The sequence below is a fragment of the Chenopodium album genome, chromosome 20 (genome assembly GCF_948465745.1).
Source record: "Chenopodium album chromosome 20, dcCheAlbu1.1, whole genome shotgun sequence".
NCBI lineage: Eukaryota > Viridiplantae > Streptophyta > Magnoliopsida > Caryophyllales > Amaranthaceae > Chenopodium > Chenopodium album.
This window is the reverse complement of record NC_137853.1, coordinates 2,617,141-2,643,100: the sequence shown is the minus strand read 5'-3', so window position 1 is coordinate 2,643,100 and position 25,960 is coordinate 2,617,141. Positions and strand designations below refer to the sequence as shown.

The window sequence follows — 25,960 nt, the reverse complement described above, 5'->3', positions numbered from 1 at the left end:
TATTTGGGTCTCAAAATGCACCCTTTGGACAGCGGCCGTACCCGTCACAGCATCCTCGGCCTTCCTTATTTCGAGCCAAGCCTGCTCCAGCCGCTCGTTCTCTTTATCCTTCCATTCAAGGAAGGCGTTCAGGCGGAGGAAGATCTGCGGACAAAAGAAGGAAACTTAGTCAAATATAGAAAAATTTGCTAAGTGTTAGAAAGAAAAAGTATAAAGAAAAAGAGACGTACCTCAGCAGAACAGTTGAGCATAGAGCCGAGGAAGCCCTCATTGATTCCCCGCAGCTTATCACGCTGCGCTTGGGGAACCGCGCGAACCATGGCCTCGCGCATGGCCTTCTTGTCCACGACTGGCCGGGCAGCCTCATTTGCAACTCCTCTGAGATGTCTGCGGACGACTGAATAAGAAGAGTTAGCTAAAATTTACAAGTAAATCAAATGGTACAAAAATAAAAAAAGAAGGCTAACCAGTGGAGAAGCTTGGAGGAGAGAGATTGGTGGGAGGAGGCGGCAAAGAGGCCTCCCCCTCGTTTTCTGGACGACCAGCATCAGCATCGCTGGCCGACTGACTGGCATGTAGCCAGTCAGATTTTTTGACTCTCTCGACTCCTGGAATCGTGAAGGAGCCGGTCATTTTTTCTGGGGTTGACTTATCCCCACCGTTTGAAGGGACAGACTCATCGTGGACCTGATCAGCAACAGGTTCCACGGGCTTGGAGACCCCGCTTTGTGTCAGCCGGGGTTGTTCTCCTTGAGACTGCGTTGTAGCAGTCTGCGACTTCGCCTTGGCCGTGGATTGTGAAGGCGTCTTAGTAGCAACCGTCTTCCTCCTTTTAGATGCGTTCGCATCAGGAGTGGACGTGGCCGGCTGCTTCCTCCTTGCCTTCGGAGTAGAGGAGGACTGCAAGAAACACAATCAAAGTTAGAAAAATTTTACAAGACAAAGAATGTGTTGGCGTCCGTATGAATTGGGGAAGGAGCTCCCTTCCAGCATGCCTGAACGGACAAAAAGCGTCCGTGCAAACTCAGGAAGCAGGCTCCTCCCAATTTAGCAGAACGGACAATGGGAAAGAGAAACTCCAAAAATAAACCTAGTGTTTACCTCCTTGAGTTGCTCGTACATCTTAAAACGAGCTTTGTATCGAGTCAAGTCCACCTCGGACATCTCCACTTCCCTTTTTTGGGCCGAGTCCAGCATAGCGTACGCCTCCGCTGCAAAGAGAAAAAAGCAAAAGTGTTAGAATATTTTTCTAAAAACTCTACGTGCGTACAAAAAGTTTATATATCTAAGTGTCCACCTTGGGGCATGTTCTGGTACAGGCCGTACGCAGACATGAAGGTAGTGTCCTTAAGCCAGTTGGCAAGAGGAACCCAATGGCTAGGAACACGTTCAGTTTTGTTACCCCGCTTGACTCGGTTGACCTTGAAGTACTCAAGCTGGTGCTCGTAACTTGGATGGATGGGCGGCTTGTCAGGTTTATGGTCCCCGCGTCCGAGCTGAATGGGATCCGGACGACACTTGTTCATGCAGAGGTTGAACTCCGCATCTTGAGTTTTGATGCGGTAGAATCGGTGCTTCCAGTCCCTCCATTTGCTGACACGGTCGACCACAACCATGTAATCCCTGGTCGCACTCAAGATGAGCCAACCATCCACATCCTTCTCCAGCCGAGTGAGTGAGTGCATCTCACAGAAGACTGCAAAGTCTGGCGTGAAACCCTTGCAGATGCACGTCACTAAGTACCCAAAAATATTCAACCAACTGTTTGGCGTCAGTTGGAAGAGGGCAATGTCGTATTCGTCCAGAATTGTCCGGACGAATGGATGAAGAGGGAAGCGAAGGCCCACATCTAAGGCGGCCCTGTAAACGCAAAACGCCCGTTTGCGCGGCTTCTCCTCATCCCAGGTAGCCACAACAATGGCTTTCCTAGGGACTTGTATTTCGAATCCCTCCCCCAAATGGAAGGACTCCTTGTACTTCTCAAAATCCTTTTTTAGGAAATTCAGGGCCGTCTCCCCAACCGTATAGGCGTACGGGTTCCTGAAGTTGTCAATGTTGGCGACGTTTTCCTCGGCCGCCGCCTCACCTTCGGCCGTCTCACCCGTGGCCTCTTTCTCAACTTCTTCTTCTTCCATTTGGTGAGAAGGAGCACTCCCAAACTCTGAAGACAGCACCCTGTCCAGGTCTGCTGCCTCAGCCGAGGTTCGGCCTCTTGAGCTATGTACGCCCATGGAAGAAGGAACGCCCTCCTCAACTGATGGACACTTGCCTTTGTCTTTGGCAGCGTCCGCCTGATTTCCCGAAGGAGGGGTGTTGCGAATAGGCAGGTCGGACGGTTCCCTAATTGAGATCCCCGTCATGGGTCTGTCCGCCCCGCCCATTTAAAGAAGAGGTTGAGAGGAAGAGGGGACGGACGAACCAGCAGCGTCCGCCCCAAGATCGGTAGGATGGTCTTTGCAGGCTACCAGTTCGGCCCCATCCATGACTGAACTGGAAAATTGAGGGAACCTAAGTCCCGGAGCAAGAGTGGACGAGGCGTCTTGAGCTTGTTGGCGTTTCTCGAAAGAAGAAGTGACCTCCACGGCCAAGTGATGAGACCCAGTGGAGGCGGTCGTTGTTTGGGTGGTGGAGGTAGTCTCCACCTCCATGGTACTTGGGTTGTTAGGGTCATAAGGGACCCTAGGGTGAACCAGACTACCGTTTGGATTCCTGGCCGCATGAAGATTGCACGTACGCATTGTTCTTGCCATTGCCTGAGGGGACAGAGAAGAATAAGTGGGGGTGAGTATGTACGCACCACACATAGACTCACTCCAAGGAGGAGACAACTCTTCTCCGTCCACTCTAGACTCCTCAGTCCCAGGCGAACGGCCGGCCTCATGAGGAGAGTCGGACGAAGCCGAGTATGGATCCAGAATTGAAGTAAAAGAAAAAGAAAACAAGTAAAAGTAAAAGAGAAAATGTAGACGGCCTACCTTTGTACGTTCTGAAAACTTTGAAGGTGGTGGTGAAGTTCTTGAATTTGACCGGAAAACTCAAAAAATGCCCGGAAAACTCAAACTCACGGCGGCGCTCTTGAAGATTAAGGGAAAAATAACTTTCTCTCACTAGAATGCTCTGACTTCTCTCTAGAATTCACAATTGGGTAAAGTGTGAAAATGAGAATTCACCTCCCATATTTATAGAATGAATTCATGGGGGCAAAATGGTAAAACCATCTTTCCCGCCTAAACATTCAAACGGTCATTTCTTGAGAAATTACTCGAAGAAAGGGACAGAATAACGTTGGGGTTCTGTTAACTTGTGGAAAAATCAGACGGACCCTTGACGGCACGTCAAAGTGAGTTGAAATGGGTTAAGTCGCAAATTCAAGAGTTTTACACCTTCAACACTTAGTCTCCAAAACTTGAGAATATCTAAGAGAAAAATGCGTCCGCCCAGTTCTCAGACGATTCAGACGTACGCAACATGATTAAAGAGCCGGAGAGTACGTCTGAAATCATGGAAGCCCCATTGCTGTGGCTGCTCTGGGTAGTTAGGAGATAAGCTCCTCCCAGAGTATCAGAACGTCCAGCCCATTGTTGTGGCCGCTCTGGGTAGTTAGGAGATAAGCTCCTCCCAGAGTATCAGAACGTCCAGCCCCATTGCTGTGGCCGCCCTGGGTAGTTAGGAGATAAGCTCCTCCCAGAGTATGAGGACGTCCAGTCCAAAAAATGCGGACGTCCCGATGAGCTAGGAGATAAGCTCCTCCTAGAGTATGAAGACGTCCAGTCCAAAGTATGTGGACGTCCAAATGAACCAGGGGTTAAGCCTCTCTCAGAGTACGAGAACGTCCAGTACAAAGTATAGACGTCCAAATGAGCAAGAAGACAAGCTCACTCCAGACTACGAGGACGTCCAGAACAAAATATACGGACATCCAGGTAGCAAAGGGAGCTTTGAGTCCAAAGTATATGAACGTCCAGGGCAGATGGGAGGTAAACCCAACCCAGAGTAACAGGACGTCCAGAATGTGAGATCAGAGGAGGCGGCCAGTAAGTGTACGAGCCACCCCCTCTGAGGGGAAAATGTTTAGAGTAAAAATACCCCAGGTACGTGGCCCAATCTCATAGTGACACGTGGCCCAATAAGAAGGCGACACGTGGCCCTATGAGAGTGTGACACGTGTCCACCTGACAGGGTGACACATGTCAGCTATCTTTAAATACACAATATAACATCAGAAAGAGAAAAAGGCCCTGATTACATCATGCCCAAATCCCGAGAAAACCTTGAAAGCCGTAAAACGGCGCCCTTCATGACACGTGGCGACCTCTGATTGCGCAGCCAATCATGTCACGAAATTCTAGGTTATAAACCCTAGAGGGGCACATGTTCCCACCCCTATAAATACCCCAATCATTTATGAAGGGAGGGGTGGATTTTTGACATAACATAAATATAGAGCATTAAAAAGCTCCAACTTCTCTCTACTTTCTCTCTCTAGCTTTTCCGATTTCCGATCACTAACTTGATCGTCGGAGGCGAATATTCCGATCACCGGAATATTCGTTGTTTTGCAGGTGTCCGAGTCTCATTGTCAGTAGAGCGTGACCAGTATCCGAGGGAATCACAAAAAACCCCGAAACAGTTTCAAACGGCATTATATGACACCGAGATACATTCCTTAAGGTCTCAACACTTTTCGCCACCGAGCCCCCAAACCTCAAAATTCCCTAAAAATGCATGGATTATAACCTTCAATATTGTAATTTTTTATCTTTTTTTGCTCGGAAATAAAAATTACCGAAATATTTACCATGGTCCCTAATACCCTCTAGGAGTCCAACTGGGTCGGTGGAACAACCCAATATGCCCTTAAACGGTCATTTTACCCGTACAAAACTTGTAGTGATTTCGTAAACTCAAGTCTACCACGTACGTTTATGACAACATATAACGATCATATATGGTTTCAAACACCATTATATGATCCCGAGATGTATCCCTTAGGGTCTCAAGCATTTTCTCCACCGGGCCCCAAAACCTCAAAATTTACACAAAAAGTGTGGATTATAGCCTAATTTTGTAATTTTTTAACCTTTTTTCGACCGGGAATAAAAATTACCTAGATGTTAATCATGGTCCCTAATACCCTACAGGAGTCCATTAGGTCGGTAGAACCACCCAATTTGCCCGTAAACGGTCATTTTAACCATTCGCAACTTGCACCGGTTTTGTTAACTCAAGCCTACCACGTATGTTTATGACAACATATAATGATCATATATGGTTTTAAACGGCATTATATGACCCCGAGATGTATCCCTTATGGTCTCAATGTTTTTCGCCACCGGGCCCTGAAACCTCAAAATTAACACAAAAGGCGTGGATTATATAGCCTTCAATTTTCTAATTTTTTGACCTTTTTCGTTCGGAAAAAAAATTGCCGAGATGTTTACCATGGTCCCTTATACCCTCTAGTAGTCCAATTGGGTCGGTGGAACCACCCAATATGCCTTAAACGATCATTTTACCCTTTCACAACTTGTAGTGATTCGTAAACTCAAGCCTACAACGGACGTTTATGACAACATATAATGATCATATATGGTTTCAAACGGCATTATATGACCCCAAGATGTATTCATTAGGTTCTCAAGGCTTTTCGCCACCGGGCTATGAAACCTCAAAATTTACACAAAAAGCGTGGATTTAAAGCCTTCAATTTTGTAATTTTATGACCTTTTTTCGACCGGAAATAAAAATTACCAATATGTTAACTATGATCCCTAATATTTTCCAAGAGTCCAATATGGTTGGTGGAACCACCCAATATGCCTTAAACGATCATTTTACCCGTTCACAACTTGCAGTGATTTCGTAAACTCAAGCCTACCACAGACGTTTATGACAACATATAATGATCATATATGGTTTCAAATGACATTATATGACCCCGAGATGTATCCCTTAGGGTCTCAAGGCTTTTCGTCACCGGGCCCTGAAACTTCTAAATTTACTCAAAAAGCGTAGATTATGGCCTTCAATTTTGTAATTTTTTGACCTATTTTTTAACGAGAAATAAAAATTGTCTAGATGTTTACCATGGTCCCTAATACCCTCCAGGAGTCCAATTATGTCGGTGAAACCACCCAATATGCCCTTAAACGGTCATTTACCCGTTCACAACTTGTAGTAATTTCGTAAACTCAAGCCTACCACGCACGTTTATGACAACTTATAATGATCATATATGGTTTCAAATGACATTATTTGACCCCGAGATGTATCCCTTAGGGTCTCAAGGTTTTTCGTCACCGGGCCCTGAAACTTCTAAATTTACTCAAAAAGCGTAGATTATGGCCTTCAATTTTGTAATTTTTTGACCTTTTTTTTAACGAGAAATAAAAATTGCCGAGATATTTACCATGGTCCATAATACCATCCGGGAGTCCAATTGGGTCGGTGGAACCATCCAATATGCCCTTAAACGGTCATTTTACCCGTTCACAACTTGTAGTGATTTCGTAAACTCAAGCCTACCACGTACGTTTATGACAACATATAATGATCATATATGGTTTCAAACGGCATTATATGACCCTGAGATGTATCCCTTAGGGTCTCAAGGCTTTTCGCATCCGGACCGCAAAACCTCAAAATTTCCTCTAAAAGTGTGGATAATAGGCGTAGTGGATTACAAATATTGATATATTGATTTATCGCATAGTCATAAATGGATGTAGCTATCAATTATCACATGTTGAAATAAATCTAATCTTGTTCTTTTTCCGTTTTTGGACTGAATTCTATTCTATTAGTTATCCAATCGTGATTTCTACACAAACAATTTGACTAGCTCCAAATATTGTACATGACCTCTCTAATTAGAGCCACAATTCTTTAATAGGATTATTATTATCTTATCTATCCAAGGTTTACTCTAATTAAAGCCACAATTATCTCGGCTGCTAGATCTTTACATGATCTTGTAGATAAAGATGGAGAACAAATGTGCTATTGGGTGTCAAATTGATAAACTATAATTTGTAAATATTCAATTAAACTACTCCCAAGTTTCAACCCATCCTTTTTTTTTTCTCTCTTTTTTGAATAGTAAAGTTCCAACCCATTCTTAATGCTTTTCTTTATTGTGCTCTCCAATTTATTTATTTTTTTTTAGGAAAATTTATAAATTACCACCCAAAAAGAGGTCCTGTTTTGATATTACCACCCATTAAAAAAATTTATATTAAATTACCACCCATTAAATTTGAAAAATTTTCAGATTACCACCTTTTTATGTTTTCCGGTGGAAATTCCATTTGAAGACCCAACATAACGGCTATAAACGACTAATTTCACTATTTTGACTTTCTCTCTCCCCGATTTTTGTTGTTTATAAGTTGTACAACTTCAAGTCACAAATTTTGCCCCAAATTTCGATCAAAATTCCTCAAATTTCAACTGCTACTGTGAGAAGAAGTTATCTGCTGAAGATTGTACACTCAATTTGCATCAAAGGTATGATTCAACTACTTCACAATTTAGGGTTTTTTTCGCCAATTTAGGAATTAGGGTTCATGAGTCAATTAAATTGGGGGTTTTTTGCAATTAGGCTATTTGGTTGCAATTAATTGTGCGATTTTGTTAGAATTCTGTTAATTGGAGTGATGTTGTCCAAATTTGTTGAATGATTGTTTGCTATGTTGAGTAATTGTATCTTATGTATGCGTTGTGTTTTGCGATTGAAAGATTTGAATGATTCATAGTTGCATGAAGTTGTAAGCTTGTTCTTTTTTTTGTTTTTGGATTATCTTTTGCAGAAATGGAGGAGAATAGGTACATTTTCAGATTTAAGTATTTGAGTTTTGTTGTTGACCTTGAATATGAAGTGGAGGAATTGAGGAGAGATGAAGTATTCAGATCATTGCCTCAGTCAAAATGTTAGGTCGAAGAAAAGAAGGAAAAAAAGAGGGAAGTTAATAAGGTGGGGCCCACAATCGGAAATTCCACCGGAAAACATAAAAAGGTGGTAATCTGAACATTCGTTTAATTTAATGGGTGGTTATTTAAAATAAAAATTTTAATGGGTGGTAATTTCAAATTAGGACCCCTTTTTGGGTGGTAATTTACAAATTTTCCTTTTTTTTAGGAAAAAAGCTTCAAATAGGTTAAGTTCCAAAAACTAGAAAAATTCAGCATAATGTAAGCTAGGTCGTCATTCAATAAATGTTAGGCTACTTAATACATAATTCACAAATAAAATAAGTTATCTATCCTGGAAAAAAAATTGTTCAATTAATAAGTCTAGTTTAAGAAAAACAATTCAGATCTATGCTGATGAGTTAAAATTCATGTAAATAGGTGAATATACATAAAGTTTTTTTTTTTTTTTTTTTTTCTTTTTTTTTTCCAAGTGTCGTTTTAACTTTTGCTCACATTGTACTCTTGTGATCAATAAGATCTTTGAAAACCACCAAAGTTGAAATATGTATTCAAATTAAGCAAAAATTATTAAGAAGTATAATTAAAATCAATAATTGTGATGACACCTACAAGCTAAAGTGTTGTTATTGTTCAAGGGAGGAGGTGGACAATGGTGAAAGAATGATGTAGACAATTACATGGGGAGTTTCCAATATGGAAACATCTAGGGGATGTACTTGGAGGTGGTGGTTGATATTTGTTGTTAGATTCACCATTTTTATCATTAGGGTCTACTTGTAGTTTGAATCTTTATGTAATAATGTTGATGCGTTACTACAGTTAGTTGTGTATTGTTCGCTTCAACGCATTATTATATAGGTGTATTAAAATAATCAGTGCTAACTAATTATCTTATGACTGTTATGAGAAAGACATATATTAAGCTGTCTTGGTCTAGCGGTATAGGTTGAACATCATCGAATTTCAGCTACCTACTAATTAAGGAGATCCCGCTATAACTTCTCATTGATTTCACACTGGTTCGAAGATCTCCCGGCCCTATAACATGATTCAATATCATGTCATGCATACGATGAGATTGGTTTTGACACTATGTAATGCTAATATATGGTTAATGATAATGGCATTTTGTCGATGGATGTTTCTAATAATGCATAAATAATTGGCAAGAATATCCAAAAATAAATTCCATAAATTGGGATAGTGCATAAAAATGTGGGATACAGAGAAAAACGAAAAAGTACAATGAAAGTGGACCCTAAGTGTGCATGGCTATATTTACACCACGAGTTTCTCATACGTCTTTCCAAACACTCTTATAGCCCCCCCCCCCCCCCTTTGCCCATGCTTCCAATTTTTTTTTTTCATTTTTTGTTCTTTACACTACAATTTTCTCACTATTTTTCCACTTGACTTTATCTTAGATTGCGAATGTTCTGTCTTTCCTTCTCAAATCGACGTGTAATAGCCTATTGATTATTGCATTGATGAATAAAACAAAGTTAGCAATATAAGATAAGCACACGGTAAGATAAATTTTTTTGGGTGTATGAAGAAGACTATCAATAATTGTTGATTAGAATTAATTCCAAAATTTGAATATCGCCTTTGTAGTTTAACCAACTGATTAACCTAGTTGACATACTACCTCCGTTTTTCTTATTAGTTGCAACTTTGGGGTATTATTTGTGAGATATAAAATATTCCAAAGTTGCAACTAATACGAAACGGAGGTAGTATTCAATATTACAAAGTATAACAGAAAAACGTGTTGATATTATCATATTATCGGCCAATTTAATACCTTAATAGAGAAATTGATATTTTACAAAAATGAATATATTGTAGTTTAATTTAGGGTTTATGGTAATTAATAAATAAGAAGATCATACATACAGGCGATACAGGCATACATACAGAATACTAGCTAGCAAGCTAGGTTACCCATGTAATAACATAACAAAAATAAAAGATCATCATGTAGTAAAACTGTTAGGTTCATGGATGTGGAGCCCGGAATACAGAAATGTCTAAAATGGTTGGGCTACTAGTACCCCAAATGCAGTGCAATTTGCAACAGTCAAAAAATAAATCATACCATATCATATAATATCATATCAATCGATTTATTCATTTCTAATTTGTTGTGAGGATGACTATATTGTGTTTCCTTTTGTTTCAATTATAAACTTTACCTACTATTCTAGGTAATTTAGTGGATTCTATGGATTGTTTGTGCCCATTGTTTTTTTTGCATCCTTGAAATCCCTTGTGCCCATTAATGTTTGCATCCTTACAGGATTCGTTTTAGTTGTTGTTATACAAGGCGTATTATGAAGGCGTCAACAATTTTAATTACTTTGTCTATTCTATAATTTAATTCGCATTTATTTTTAACACGAATTTGCACTAGTATAGATCAGATATAAATACACGACTTAAGTGGGTCTAACATGTATTTAAATTAGAGAGAAAAATTAATTTTGATCACCTATCTATACTCCTTCAAATCTTTTTTACACTAGAGAAAATTAATGCTTCTTTAAACAAATTGCGTGAACTTGCTAACAACTAACTTGATCTTAGAAAATTAATACATTTATAGTTGGTTCTTAAACAAGCAAGATCTCATTTTTCAGAAAGTTTTTCCTTTTTATTTTATTTTATTTTTATTTTTATTTATAATTGATCAAAATACCCCTTTTTTTCTATATGCAATGCTATTTTACCTGACCTTCATTTATAAGTTACTAAACGAACAAAAACTTGTAATTCTTAGTCTCTCAATATTGTTTGTTTTACGTACGAAAAATATATTCATTATATGTTGAAATAATGTTGAAATGACTTCTACCTCAATTATTGTTCGCTTTTTCGAAATATCCAAAAAGAAAAAGAAAAAAAAAACCTTATAAGAAATTTTTAAAAGTATAAATAAATAAACTGTGTACTTCTATCTCAGGACAACCAATAATAGTGCCCTATTTGTAACTTATGTGCATATATATACAAGAGTACTTTGTAGTAACCCTATAATGAGATGCAATCTTAAACAAACTAGCTATATTATGAACATTAGCATATTAATCGAAAAAATTGATTGGACCACTAGCACCATTAGTAGAAATTGTTGGCTGGCAATGTATGTTGAAGTTACATCTGACCTCGTTTACACGTACAACTATATACGAATATATACATATAGTTGTATTATTTTAAATTCCTAGGTTTTAAAACCATGAAACCATCTTACCATCTAACAAGAAATTAAAACCTTGCAGTTGTATTTAATTGAAGATTGCTAGGTTGTCAATTAGGTATGGACATACAGGGGAAGATTTTCATTCACTTGAATTTTGCTTATTGACTGAGCGTACAAAGTACAACTATTTTAAACTTCATGAACTAAGTTTTTCATCTAATCTCTTAATTCGTTGTCTGTATTGGATTTACTACTGTAAAACTTTTTTAGCTGTGAATTGAACTTGATTATCCATTATTTCAGGCTTGTACTGTACTCCCTCCTTTTTTTTTTATATGCATCACTTTGACAATTGCACTATTCACATACCATGGTTGGCTTAATTTTTTCACCTCTAAAAAATAAATAAATGTTATTATATAATATATCATTAGATTTGTCATAATGTCTAGTTTCATAATATAATTTTGTTATAATTTTTACTAATGCACAATTAAAGATATTAATAGTCAAAGTAACGTTTCGAAAAATGTGTCGTTCAGACTGATGCATATAGGAGTACATGCTTATATAAGTTAAATTGTCTTTCTTCTGATGTATTGTAGAGGAAAGGGTGTGTGGGCCTATAAGAGGAGAGGAGGTGGCCAATAAACATATTGATTTTGTACTACTTTGCCTCATCAATATACTTCGGGCCTATTCATATTTACTGAACTGAGCTGAAATGAACTGAACTGATTAGAGCTGAACTGAACAGAAATTAAGCTGATGGAACAAGCCCAGTATATATTGTAGATGTGGTCCCATTTATTTTAATACACTGTGTATTTATTTGTCGAAATTAGTAAGTTAGAAAATCAGAAATTACGTACATCGTAAGAAAATATACGGTCTAACTAACACTTGTATTCATATTTTTAAAAAAAGAAATCGACATTTGCAAAGTAACCTCAACTTTAAAAAGGAAAATGGAGGCAAAAGGCAAGGTACTTCATCCGTTATCTAGTTAAGGCAATACGAGCGAAAAGGAGGCAAGATTATTGAGAATATTGCTCCAATTTGATGGCTACCTTGCACCCTGAAATTGTATAGAAGCTACCTAAAACATAAGCAAGGTAGATTCTTATGAAGCCAATACAAATAATATGTTCGACTGAAATAGTTAAAAAAATATGGATGTCAACCAAGTACAATTAGCACATAGCAAGTATACTAAGGAGTACTAGTTAGTATTCACTAATTAAATCCTTATATATGAAATCAAATTTCCTTATTAATTTCATTATACCTTTTTCTTTTATCCCTACAAACAAAAAATTCAAGAATAATTCTAGATTTTAAATAGTATGATGAAATTTTCATGAAAAACAATTATAGTAGACTAGTAGTAAGACTAGTAACCATACTTTCAACTTTTGCTATCTCATTGCTATACTTTATTTACCTTAAATTTATTTATCATTGGAGTGGTGATTAAAATTTGACTTTGAAATAGATTGATTAATAGTATAAAAGTTTGAAAATTATGGTTCATTTTTCTAATTATTGCCACGTAGTAAATTTAGGTAAGAAGCAACATAACACGGCATATCGAGGTTATGTGAAAAATAACGCCTTTTTATATTAGATCACCCCGTAACCTTTTTACGCCCGTCTTTTCTCCCCCTCTCCCCTTCCCCCCTTCCCACTATAATACTACTACACATGACTCTTGCCCACTTATACCCCCCCTTTCCCTGTCTCCTTCACTCCCCATAACTTCATCAATTCTCTGCTATGCTTTTGCCCCCACACCAACTCAACTCCCACTGCTGCCACACCTCCAAAATCTATTCTTGATTCTTTATGAATGACTCTGTTGATGATGGGTATGTCTATTAATTTTCCTCATGAAGTTATTCCCATGAAAACAATGATGAAAAGTTTTGTAATTCTCGTCAACACTTCTGTCTATAATCAAGTTGTCACGTTACTAGTTCAAACCCCGCACTCACTTAGATCAAAACATATGTTTGCTTTTCTAAGTGCTATGTATCACTCTCATTCTTCCCATTCATGTTGCCTCTTTCTTAGGCATTTTACAGGACAAAAAGCTGCCATTTTGTTATTTGTTGTTTGGTGAATTTTGCAATTATGAAATTCACCAAACTACTACCCCTACATTTTTTTTAGCTTTCACCTTTTCTTAATTGTTTTGTGGTGTAAAAATGTCCTATAAAGCAAAATTTGTGTACTTTTTCTCTAGAAAATTATTCCCAATATATGCATATATAACATTATAACTTCACTAAAAATCCATGCCTTAATTTTTATTTATTATGAAAAATTAGCAGGTAAAAATGTGATTCAAACTTCTTTTAATTGAGATTGAAGTTGCTTGAGGAATCAAGGCAAATAAAAGAGAGGAATTTTTTTTGTTGAAAAGAAAGAGGAAGAGAGATCCAAGGATGCCAGTTCCTCTTGCTCCATATCCAACTCCCCCAGTACCATTCACTCCACCTGCTGCAAATGGTAATTTCTTTATAATTTACTTAACAATGTGAAATTCTTTTAGAGAAATGAAGAAATTTTAGTTTGTATAGCTATTAGAGATTGGTAAAGGGTAGTTAACTTTTCTTGAGATTCTTTGAATTGGATATGAAACTATAAAATTATGTTTCCTCTAGAATAGTCAAAATGATAATTAATTTGAACTGGTAATGTAACAACTAAATCCCGACAAAGGAAGTTGATATCGGCTTCTTTGACTAGTAGGTGGTGATGGTTTTCCTACATAGAAATGACAATAATTGGTATTGCATATGAAAATATTGTGATAATATGAGTGTTGATCAATGATGGATGAGCAGGAGCACAGAGTCAATTAGTATGCTCAGGATGCAGAAATCTTCTACTATATCCTGCTGGAGCTACTTCAGTGTGTTGTGCTGTGTGCAATGCTGTTACTGCTGTCCCACCCCCTGGTAATTTCTTTTTTCCTTTGTTTTTTTTTTTTTAAATGATTAATTTCATGAGCAATTTTTAAATTAGGAGCTAATTTCAATTTGACCCATGTGATGCAATTTTCTAATATTTTTCCTATTGAAACTTTGAATTTTTTTTTTTTTTTTGGGAAGGAGAAGGGTTTTATCGGATTGAAATCTCTTATAGGTCTTCCTCACCTGGATTAGTAGGCTAGGCACTTTAAGAATGAGGAAAAGGGTAAAGGAATCTCCACCTCGAAATGTCTAAACTTTTTCACTAGATCAAGTTTTGCTTGGTTTTGAAACTATGAACATATTATCAACTTATTAGTACTAGGAAGTATGTATATGAATTGGTAACCAAATCAGCAAAAACCTTTTCCTAGTGATCATAATATAATACGAAGTATGTATTAATGTATCATATGAGAAATTTATAATTTCTTTAATGGAAATATAATAATTTTGAAAATTAGTTATTCTAAATTAAATCTAAGGTGTCTAATTACGTGGCACGGACAAATGTTTGAATACGATGTAGGTACAAGGTACTATAATATGTTGTTGACAAATAATTTCAAAAAAAAAATGTTACAACATATTTCTCAGGAGATGTGTCATGAAATACGAATGTAAGAGCCTGTTCTCTTCAGTTCAGTTTAGCTCCAATCAGTTCAGTTCAGCTCTTAATTTCCTATTCTCATAAAATATTCATTTCAACTCTATTCAGTTCAATTCAGTTCAATTCAGCTCCAATCAGTTCAATTCAGTTCAGCTCAGCTCAACTCAGTTCAGTAAATCAGAGCAGGCCTAAGTATTATATACTATGTGATACGCAACTTCTTTAACCATTTATGTACGTCGTATAAGTCAACATGGCTGGGCTACATGTATCTAGGCAATTATGTTGAATTGATGAAAATACCTTGATGAAACAGGGACAGAGATGGCCCAATTAGTATGTGCCGGATGCCATACACTACTAATGTACATCCGAGGAGCAACAAGCGTACAATGTTCTTGTTGTCATACCGTTAATCTAGCATTGGAAGGTAAATTTTAAATAAAAATTGAATCAAGTTGATAATTTGATCTTTATTTTTGGTTAATTGCAGGAGTATGGAATTAAAAATTAATATAGCAATTCGTAATTTTTTGTACTGGTAGCAAATCAAGTAGCACATGTGAATTGCGGGAATTGTAGGATGCTATTGATGTACCAATATGGAGCACGATCGGTAAAATGTGCTGTCTGTAATTTTGTCACTTCAGTTGGGGTAAGTCGATACAATTTTCAATTAACCAGTTGTTTTTTTTTTTTTTTTTTTTTTTTTTTTTTTTTTTTTTTTAATTTATCTCGTGCAATTAAAGAGTTGTCTCAATGAATGTTAATGAGCTATGATTTCACAAATGTGTTACCTATGTTGGTTTTGGAAGTTATTGAATTAGCAGTAGTAATTGAAAGGAATAGGTAGGGTTGTAAGCAAGAGGTTCGAGGGTCAAATTAACTATATACTAGTACTTTGTAAGCAACAACGCAAAAAATGTCATCATATACTTTTCTTTTTTCTTGGTAGATTGTAGTGTTTAAAACTTCAAATTATGGATATAATTTCATCATCATTTGTGGAATTATGGATCCAATGTGAATTGACTAGCATATCCTACATAATTATTTTAAAAAACTTTGATTTATCATTCCTATATGGCGCCTTGGATTTTTCAAATAAGAGACTTCATATGCAATTTTCAAATGTAGATTAAAAAAATGATGTAAGCCTAATACATCATAACAAGTATTAGTATTAGTTTATCAGAAGTTAAGATTCATACTCAAAGTTAAGAAAATTTCTTTTAAAATTATAACCTACAAAAAAAAAAAAAAAAAAAAAAAGAAAGAAAATCTATTGTCTACAAATGAGTTTAAATCCTAACAAATTTGTCTCATAATAAAACAACATAATCTACTACAGAGTACTTAATTTAATTTTTGACAAGGCTGAATTAGGAGAAGTACATGGTACAAATTGATGGAAAAATGATTTAGGCACACAAAAAATAAATTTTGGCAAAAATCAATTTTTTTGGTGTCAAACATAATTTCAAGACTCACAAGATGATGGATTTATGGCATCATGTCTAGTTTTCCTAGTCAAATCAACTTTTTAGATTACTCAGAACATATGACATGTGAGGTCTTTTTGTTGATTTGTTCCAATCTTATCCTATAGATGAAAATTAAGTTGAAAACAAAAATATTTAGTGTCAATTTTAGGTGAAATATAAGAGTCACCCTTATTATTTTGATACTTAATTTTGAGTGAGGCTTAAGTCATGATGTCGTCATATTATGATAAGAATTACACCTCTAATAATATCTTTAAACTTTAGTTTAGCATAACATCAATGTCACATTAATATGAATACATGATTATCCAATTTTTGGACAATTTGTCTGCACAAATTTGTTTTCTTCCAGTTTAGTTGTTGTTTGTACAATCTCATCATCCTCAAATGTAACTTTCAATAATATATGAATCATCAAATCATTATGTCGCTAAGAAACCAACAATTACTACTCCCTCCATCCCTAAATTACATTCCTCTTTCTAGCATTTATTCCTCACATAATAGAGAGAAAGAGGAATGTAATTTAGGGACGAAAGGAGTAATAACTATTTTTATGATTTTATTAAAGTTATATTCCTAATACATGTCTTTCAAACTACATCATATTAAATTTTAATGATTTCACAAATCAAATAAACTATCACAAAATATTAATTCCTACTTTTGGAGGAAAATTATATTTATATATTTTGGTGTATATTTGAAGGAAAATTATATTTATATATTATAGATTTAATTTAATTGCTAAATGAAATGCAGGCATCAGCAAATATTCCAGAACAGAAGTTCAACAACAGCTGATTAAAAAAAAAAAGGAGAAAACTACTATGAGTACAAATTTATTTGTATCATTATCCGGCAATTTAATCTCCAAATGAAGGAGGTTGACATAAATCTTCTGGTATATAGAGGTTAATATTCTTTTCCTGTTTTTCCGTTGAGGTTTTTCCAGGAAAAAAAATAAGCGATTTTCGTCGAATTTCGCCTAGTGGCTAATATTATTATGTAAAAGGGTAGATTAAGATAGGTTAAAAGGTGTTAGTCCGTGTGAAAGAAAATTTAATTTCAATGGGTTTGTATTGTCTTTCGATGTGTGATTATAGCTTCCGTTGACTAGCTCATCATTAGGGTTAGTTCAAATCCTTATACATCATTGCAAAACTCTAGTATGAAATAGTTTCTTGCTATTATTACTCCGTAATACAGTAGATAATATGTTACTCACTTTTCTAACTTTTGAACTATGAAATTTACGATCAAATCACCTTATTACGTTCATTCTACAACATGAGCCTTTTAAAACCGTAGGAATTACATATCAGTGTTGCCAAGACTCTATCCTCTCCACCTTACAAGGAAGTTTAGGAATAAAATAAGGTAAGTCTGAACATTAGCAGCAACACCAAAAAATATTCAGATAGAGGCTAACAAGTTCGTCTTACAATTAAAAACAAGATTTACTCACTGATTGCAAACACAGATATTTTTGGGTGGGAAATTTATTGAGAGGTAAGGACTTAATGAAAGATACATCGAGATTACAGCCAAAACAGGGTCATTTTACACACAAAGCTCTGAAAATGTAGCAAAAAGCAGGACAAAATTTTGTGAGGCCCTCCCCTACCAAGCTTACACTTACCAAAATAGCGCAAAAAGTCCTTTTAGACCGATTATGCTCTATCACAATAAGGACATGAAAAAATTTTCCACTTGACTTGAATGTATTCTTGCATATCTTGTTGCAGATTTGGAAATAGCCAATTCCTCTTGTTTGGTCAACTATCAGATAATACTCCATGATAATAATTCAGCTGATGTGTCCATTTCAGAACAGACAATAACCCGGAAATTTACATCATGGTGTCTAACGACATTGATGTGTGTTATTCATACTCTTTATTCCAAACCCTATTTTAATGTTTTGGTAAAATGGTATATGGTGATGATGACGGACTGTGGATTAGTAAGAGGATTAATGGTAATGTCCTAGAGAGTAGAGAATGCAACTCTACTCTCATAAGTACTTTCCTACTTGTACAGTTGTACTCCGATTGATCTATGTTAATCAGACTCTTTATTCCAACCCCTTTTGTTTGGTAGGTAACGATGATGGATCGTGGATTAGTAAAAAGGTTAATGGTAATTTCCAAGAGCATGCAACTCAATCTACTCTCATATATTATCTTTCACTCAACACCACTTAACTGATAACGTAACCTAATGTGTCAAATTATCTTTCACATATTGCCCGACGATAGATGCACACAACCATTAGCTCTACACATATTACCTGAAAGCTCAAATTCAATTGCTGATTAGCAGATGATGTAAAGTCCTATTTAATTGTAACCAAGAAATGCGAAAATGGGAAAACTAAAAACAGCAAATGTGATTGCAGGGCTGACTTGCAACTCTGAACAATTCTACAGACTACATACGGTTATCATTGAGCACTTAACAAAGAGCAGGACATGCAATTATAAGCTACACATGGATTACATCAGAATAACCCTTAAATATCGATTCGCTTTTACGGAACAGAGACAGGACTTCCTAATATCAGTTCACTATCCTGAGAGTATAAAGATTCTAGACAGTTAAGTGAGCTTGCTGAACTGAAGGTCTGAAGATACACACCTGAAAGTTGAAAAGTGAGTTAAATACTTCATGGCCTGGAATATGTATTCAGCCCTGAGGAAACGAGGACCTCGTTTATTAATCAACCAAAGCCAACTCCAATGCGTAATCAGCCCTTTCCTGCGCATGATTCACGAGGAGCATTATCGAGCTGTAGAGAGTTGAGGATCAGACATTATTAGTGCTTCAACAATAAATAAGCATGAAGCCTAAAGCTACCAATACAGAATTTGAAAATAAAAAAACAGTTTACACTTGGTTTACATCAAGAATTACACAAATTGGGGGAAGAATGTGGATATAAAATGGATAAATACAAGAAAAGATCCAATGTAGCCTCCTAAACCTAAAGTCTATTAGGAAGTTAAATTGGAATACAGGATAGCTTACAGGAGCTTCTAACATTCAGTTATTTACAAACTGGCCCAATCCAATTATGTTATATTCTAGCTTAATTCATTGTGTCAAAATTTATGTACTCGTATGAATTATTGAAATAGACTACCAAGTATCAACCCTGCTTCTCGCAATGCTATCAGAACAAAAGCAATTTATCAGAAATTGATTGGAAATCATTCATAAAAATTTTATGGCTTCTTACAATCTTACAAGTCAAAATCCATATCTTCATCTCAAATAAGTACTCTGAGAATGATTTTTGTTAGAAAGAAACCTTTGATTGTTAGAACTTAGAAGACCCTCAGCTTGTCATGTATAGGTTCAATATACGAAGTATGTATATACGCAAACAGAAGTTCTAGTGTACAAGTACAACAATGAACTTGTTTTAGCTTGACCCAAACTACCTGAGATTTCAATTCAGCAGATATTCCAAGAGCATCAGGTTGACGGATTTGTCCATATTTGACATGGACAGCATAGCTAGTACAAGTACAACAACCTGCAACACAAAGTATCTATCAAAAGAGCTTGTATTAAGTGCTGCAATTGCAATATACAGTACTTGCATTGATTCTTCATACGTAGAAACAGGATACGAGCAGGGGAAAGTGTCCACAAATCCAATTATAACCCGAGATTAAATCTTTTTGCTTGCACTCCTCCTCAACCAAATCCCCACCATATCAACCATTTCCCAAAAGAAGGGGGAAAAAAAAAAAGGAATCCAAAATACCATCAATAACATAATAACTCAGATTATAACGAACCAGGGTACACAAACCCCTTATACTATCAATTTACGTCTTTACCTACAGTTAGAAGAAATATACGTAGTAGAAAAAGAAAGGCTTCTTAAATAAGATCAACGTGTATAAAATGAGACACGTCAAGTAAGTCACTCCGTGTCACATTTAAGTCAGCTGATCTTGTACAGGGTGAGGGCTGTGAGGTCACACATAGAATTAAACCTCCTCAATCTCATACTCCCTCCGTCCCAAAAATAATGACCCATTTGGCCAAAACTTTGTCCCAAAAAGAATGACCCATTTGCATTAAAACACCCACCAATTTGCTACAATATTTGTGCAAAATTAGCTTCCCCATATAAAAATTTGATTTTTCATGTTATTTTATTACTTTCTCTCTATTTTTTTACAAACCCCATGTAAATTGATCTTTCCAATATATTTTTACTTCTTTTTACTTAACTTCTTTAATACCCGCGTAATCAACCCAAATGGGTCGTTCTTTTTGGGACGGAGGGAGTAGTTGATAGTTCACTCAATTTATACCAGGCCAGATTGCTAAAAAAAATGGAGAACATAAAAGTGTACCAGGGGACAGTAGAGGAATTGAAGTACATTATAAGGTAGAAAAGTTATTTTAAGCTACCTCTCCAACTGAACCAATTTATTTCTTACCAAAGTGAGGCATACTAAATCAAAATAAAAAAATGCTATGTTTTTTTACCAAAGTGAGGCATCATATTAACAAACCAATTTTTAAGATTTAATGAGACAATAATGACCAGGTGGATCCTCCATCTTTAGTTACCTATCCACCTAACTTGTTTTTAGTTTATCTCACTGTGTTTTGTCTTTTAAAGCACCAAAACAATTTGTTGCCAATTCAATGTAAAACTATGACATTACCTATTAGAGTACGTAGTACAAGTACTTCGTAGTAAATAACAAAACAACTAATAGAATCTTACTATAGACACTTGATAAGGAATTGAATAGACGTCAATTAAATACCAAGTACGGAGTACTAATTTATTATTATCCTGAAATGCAAAGCAATCAGGTATGTAAAATGAGAACAATGACGTGTTAACTTTTGAAAACATGGAAATTGGAAGTACTATTAAACACTCCCTCATCCATCAATTGAAAACATGTTGAACACGGAAAGGCATCATCTGGAAATAGTTATTTCATGTAAGTCCACTTTTATTAAATATCGTGATAAAATATGCGTTGTAACTATAAAGAAATGGATGAAGTGTATATATATATATTAGATGATTATTTCCAAGACAACGCATTTGGCATTAAAAAATGTGACTTTGTCAAAAATTCCAACAAGAAATGTGAACAAATTCATTGTCAATGATAATTCTCATGATTTCATTTGTATTATGAGGTTGATTTCAACTTGAACAGAACCTTAATTATTCCATCAAATCAAAACGTAAGTGATTAGCTAACTTCATGTGTCAAAAATAATTAATTCCAATATATCATACACGTGAACAAGATTACAAATACTCCGTAGTCCATACACATTACACAATAATGCAAATAAATTCCAACTCATATTAAATCAAGCAATTAAGCAATAATAATACAAATAATACGAGTAATAATTGATTTGATTAAAAATTGAAAAGGAAATTGATCTTATATAATGAAATTAGAGGTTGTAATGAGTTTGTATCCCTCGGTCCTTTTCCCTAATGCTTGACATTCTTGATGAAAATTGATAAAATTTAATGAAATTTACAGCTTGTTTTCAAAAAAAAAAAATTGAAAAGGAAAAGAATAAAGCACAATGCCGTGCGCCCGTGCCTGCAAGCGAAGAGAAGCTTTGTGTATATTAATTCAACAATTATATTATTTAAAGTCGGTCAAGTCACCATTCTTCTTTGTCATTCCATTGAAAAACGTTTCCAGCTCAAAACTTCTGACTTTCTCTCTCCTTAATCTTCCTTCATCTTCCCACAGCTTTATTGAGAGAAGGAGAAAGGTCCAAATTCCTAAATTAATTTTTTTAATTTTCATAATTATTATAAATAATTGAAAAAAGTGCCACCCTAATTCACATTCTCTATTTGAATCAAAAAAATTTCAACACCCCTTTCCTTGTTTCTCTCCTCTCAAAAACTTCCACAACTCCCCAACACTGTCCCACAGCAAAAATCGTTGTCGAACACGCCCCCGTATCTAAACGGTAAAGCTGAAGCCTATTTAACCCAACAACCAAAATAAATTTGTTGGTGTTCCACACATTTTCATCATCTCCACTCGCCGCCATGAACTACCACATTTTATCTGAAATATGGGGTGTTGTTAAATTGGCAACTCCATATTTGGCAACATTAGTCGCATTACTAATTCTAATCGAGCAAATCGTGTACTCAAGGAAGAAATCAAGCTTACCAGGGCCAACCCTGGTGCTCCCATTTCTCGGTAATGTCGTCGGGTTAATTCGGAATCCGGAGAAGTTCTGGGACGAGCAGGCCGACTACGCCAAATCCACCCCTCTCGGAATATCCGCCAATTACATCATCGGAAAGTTTATCGTCTTCATTCGAAACACCGAGATGAGTCACAAGATATTCGCCAATGTCCGGCCTACTGCATTCCAGCTAGTAGGCCACCCATTTGGGAAGAAGCTATTTGGTGAGCATAACATGATCTATTTATACGGTCAAGAACACAAAGATCTTCGACGTCGGATAGCTCCGAACTTCACCCCGAAGGCGTTGGCTACTTACTCGAATATCCAGCAGGTAGTTATACTCAAGCATCTGATAAATTGGAGTGAGAAACAGTCGCATTGCCCGGTTGAGCTGCGACTGTTGGCGAGAGAAATGAATCTAGAAACTTCTCAGAATGTTTTCGCGGGGCCGTATTTAGGGAAAGAAGCGCGTGAGAGGTTTAAGGTTGATTATAACTACTTCAATGTTGGAGTTATAGCTCTGCCACTTGATTTCCCGGGTTTCGCGTTTCGAAACGCGAGGCTCGCGGTGGATCGGCTCGTCGAAACGCTGACGGGTTGCGTTGAAGAGAGTAAGAAGAAGATGGAGAAAGATGAAGAGCCTGAGTGTTTGATTGATTTTTGGATGCAGGAGATGGTGAGGGAGGAGAGAGAAATGGAACGGCCGTCGCAAACTCCGCCGCCGAATTGCAGCAACCGTGAGATCGGAGCACATGTGTTTGACTTTTTATTCGCGGCGCAAGATGCGTCGACGTCGTCGCTATTGTGGGCGGTCGCATTGCTGGATTCACACCCGGAAGTTCTCAAGAAGGTCCGAGAAGAAGTTGAGTCAATTTGGAATATTGAATTGAATTCCTTCATTACGCCAGATCAGCTAATTTCAATGAGATACACGCAGGCGGTGGCGCGTGAGGTGGTAAGGTACCGCGCCCCCGCTACGCTCGTGCCACACGTGGCGTGCGAGGAGTTTCAAGTATCGGAGGACTATACTATTCCCAAGGGTACAATCGTCTTTCCATCTGTTTACGAGTCCTCCTTTCAAGGGTTTTCCGAAGCAGACCGGTTTGACCCGGACCGCTTCTATAATGAGGAAAGGAGGGAAGAGCAGCTATTCAAGAGGAATTTTTTAGTGTTTGGCGCGGGGGCTCACCAATGCGTTGGGCAAAAGTACGCGCTCAACTTGCTCGTGGTGTTTATCGCGATGTTCGCCACGTTGATGGACTTTAAACGACACCGTACAGATGGCTGCGATGGTCTCAATTTCTGTCCCACTATTTGCCCTAAGGATGATTGTTTGGTTTCTCTCTCTAAAAGGTGTTCCAAATTCCCTACACTTTCTCTCTCCCTTGACCAAGACTAGCGAATGGACATTATTACCCTCGTGTGATTCTTTTTTCCTTGATTATTTTTTAAAAGATTCAATGTTTTTTTTAGATAATTCTAGAACATAATGTCATTAGATTCAGTCTCTACATAATAATAGTACAAGTACTATTTAGCATTTAAATTTATTCTTAATGTGTAAAAATATTATTATTGAGACTGTAAATGACGTTTTGTAATTTTTTTTTTTTACTTTATATTATTTGGATTGGAAAAGTTGGATGTCTTTTGGTGTATGTCATTTTGCTCTTTTAAAGAGTGCTCTTTTTTTTTTTCTTCCTCAGCCTCAGTTATTGGAAATTGAGTCTGTAATTTTTGGAATTATATTGCTGTTTTTTGGGGGCAATCTTTATTTTGAAATGTTAATAATGTAATGAAATTATTTGGTGTCTCCCGCCAAGTCATTTTTGTATATTATAAGTAATTTTTTATATATTTATAATTTTATATAGTGGTTTAGTCGTTTTCAGTACATATGGCACCTAATTGGCATTACTCTCACTTTTTTTTTTTTTAATGCTTTTTGAAAAGATCATTTTCTTTTTGACAATCATATCTTCTTGCTACTTTACAAGTGTGAATGGTAAATGATTGTTTGATGATAGAGGATTGTGATTGTACAATTGTACTTGATGTAATTAAATAGTTGATACGTAACTATGTGTCTATCAGTGTATGTATCATAATTTATAAGTTTACAAGTAACATCATTATAGAAACAGTCGTACTTTAACATGAATAAGACCATTCTTTAGTTAAAGACATGTCATTTCTGTTTTCAATTAATTTTTTAAGATTATTATGCATGTAATTATGTAACAACTTTTATTTACATACTAGTGGCTTGGTCGTGCGCCTGTGCTTAGAAATTACGTAGTATATACAAAGTATATGACATCAATGCTATTCTCTATTCTTCTTCTGTAGTTTGAGGCTTTAATATCATCTTAGGGGTTAGAATTCTAAATTCTTTGGTAATTTTACCCATGTACGTGAACTGAAAGATGAGGGTAATTTATTTTCTAGACGAACTATGTTTGATAAAACTTTGTCATTTTATGTTAGAACTACCAAAATCTTATGTTTTGCTTCATTTGGTAGTGAGGACGAGGAATTGGGAAACCTTGTTCTGTGAGGTTGCCACTTCCCTAAAGTTTAACCTTGCTTTGTGTTCTACTAAGCTAGATATGTTTGCTCTAGTAATGGAGGTCTGCTCTTTTGAGTTGGAGTTTGATCCTAGAAATGTGAAAGCGTTATAGAAAAGTATTGAGTTTGAAGGAGATGAATAAGTTCGAGGAGGCCATGGAAGACTTAGTTTATACAGCTAAGTATGATCCTCATAATTTTGATGTTCTGCATGAGTTTGACATTATGATTGAGTTAAAGGAGGGAGTCAAAAGGAAGAACCAAGATTAGAAAATCACATTTGACAAAGGATAGAAAAGGGAAAAGCGTTAAATCGTCTACGTAGAGGGGTCCTTTGTCCAATCATGCTTTGTTGAGTGAAGATTCAAGTACTCCAATTGGCTTAGGTGTTGAACAACCTCCTCCCTTGCAAGTTAGGGACCTTTCAGGACAAAGATAAAGAAAATGGAACTTTGGGTCCTACTATAGTTGATATGGTCCATCATGTTTGTACACCAAAAAAACTCTGGCGTTTAAAGTAATGACAAGCTTGAAGCTCCCTCAAATCCTCAATGTCTTCTTATCGTCGCAACTTTTTAAGGTACAACATGTTTGCCGATTATGAGTTGATGAGGCATGGAAATCCATCCAATACTTTAACTCAAGGTCGGGCTCTTGCTTAGTGGTAAAGGTGGGGAGTCGCCTTGAAGGAAAGCAAACAGGTAATTTCAATGCGAGGAAGACTGCATCTTTGAACTTGAAGTATGTTGGAGATTTTGAGAAGAGGCTTAAGACGCTGAGTGTTTGATGGAGGAAGTGTGTTCTGAAGCAATTTCAAATGTTACTTCAGTTGATGTTAGTCATGGTCCAGAAGAAGAGACTCACTCTTGCATGGAGAGAAAAATGTCTCTACTAATGTCACAACCTTGATCTCCAACAACTTACAATCCCATTTCAAGACCAA

The 25,960-nt window shown here is 36.4% G+C and overlaps 2 protein-coding genes across 3 annotated transcripts; both read left to right on the top strand.

Annotated features, from left to right (window-relative positions):
- The first annotated feature begins 12,811 nt into the window (after positions 1–12,811).
- On the top strand, positions 12,812–17,311 carry LOC145597519 (protein LSD1-like). Of its 2 annotated transcripts, none has more exons than XM_081653709.1 (6): positions 12,812–13,002; positions 13,468–13,645; positions 13,984–14,097; positions 15,036–15,149; positions 15,265–15,374; positions 16,987–17,311. In XM_081653709.1, exons 2-6 carry the CDS (start codon positions 13,582–13,584, stop codon positions 17,026–17,028), a joined length of 444 nt encoding a protein of 147 aa, XP_081509835.1. In that variant the 5' UTR covers positions 12,812–13,002; positions 13,468–13,581; the 3' UTR covers positions 17,029–17,311. The 2 variants fall into 2 exon arrangements, with proteins under 2 accessions (XP_081509835.1, XP_081509834.1); XM_081653708.1 differs by having other exon boundaries at positions 12,813–13,002; positions 13,465–13,645.
- Positions 17,312–21,813: 4,502 nt separating this feature from the next.
- On the top strand, positions 21,814–24,401 carry LOC145598320 (cytochrome P450 710A11-like). The gene has a single exon (XM_081654659.1). It carries the CDS (start codon positions 22,301–22,303, stop codon positions 23,846–23,848), a length of 1,548 nt encoding a protein of 515 aa, XP_081510785.1. The 5' UTR covers positions 21,814–22,300; the 3' UTR covers positions 23,849–24,401.
- The last annotated feature ends 1,559 nt before the right edge of the window (positions 24,402–25,960 follow it).

What these genes read in the sequence shown, in the direction of transcription:
- LOC145597519 (XM_081653709.1), top strand. Translation starts at nt 13,582, where the DNA reads ATGCCAGTTCCTCTTGCTCCATATCCAACTCCCCCAGTACCATTCACT. An exon ending in CACTCCACCTGCTGCAAATG is followed by an intron (nt 13,646 to 13,983) that starts GTAATTTCTTTA and finishes ATGGATGAGCAG; the next exon opens with GAGCACAGAGTCAATTAGTA. An exon ending in ATTTTGTCACTTCAGTTGGG is followed by an intron (nt 15,375 to 16,986) that starts GTAAGTCGATAC and finishes AATGAAATGCAG; the next exon opens with GCATCAGCAAATATTCCAGA.
- LOC145598320 (XM_081654659.1), top strand. Translation starts at nt 22,301, where the DNA reads ATGAACTACCACATTTTATCTGAAATATGGGGTGTTGTTAAATTGGCA.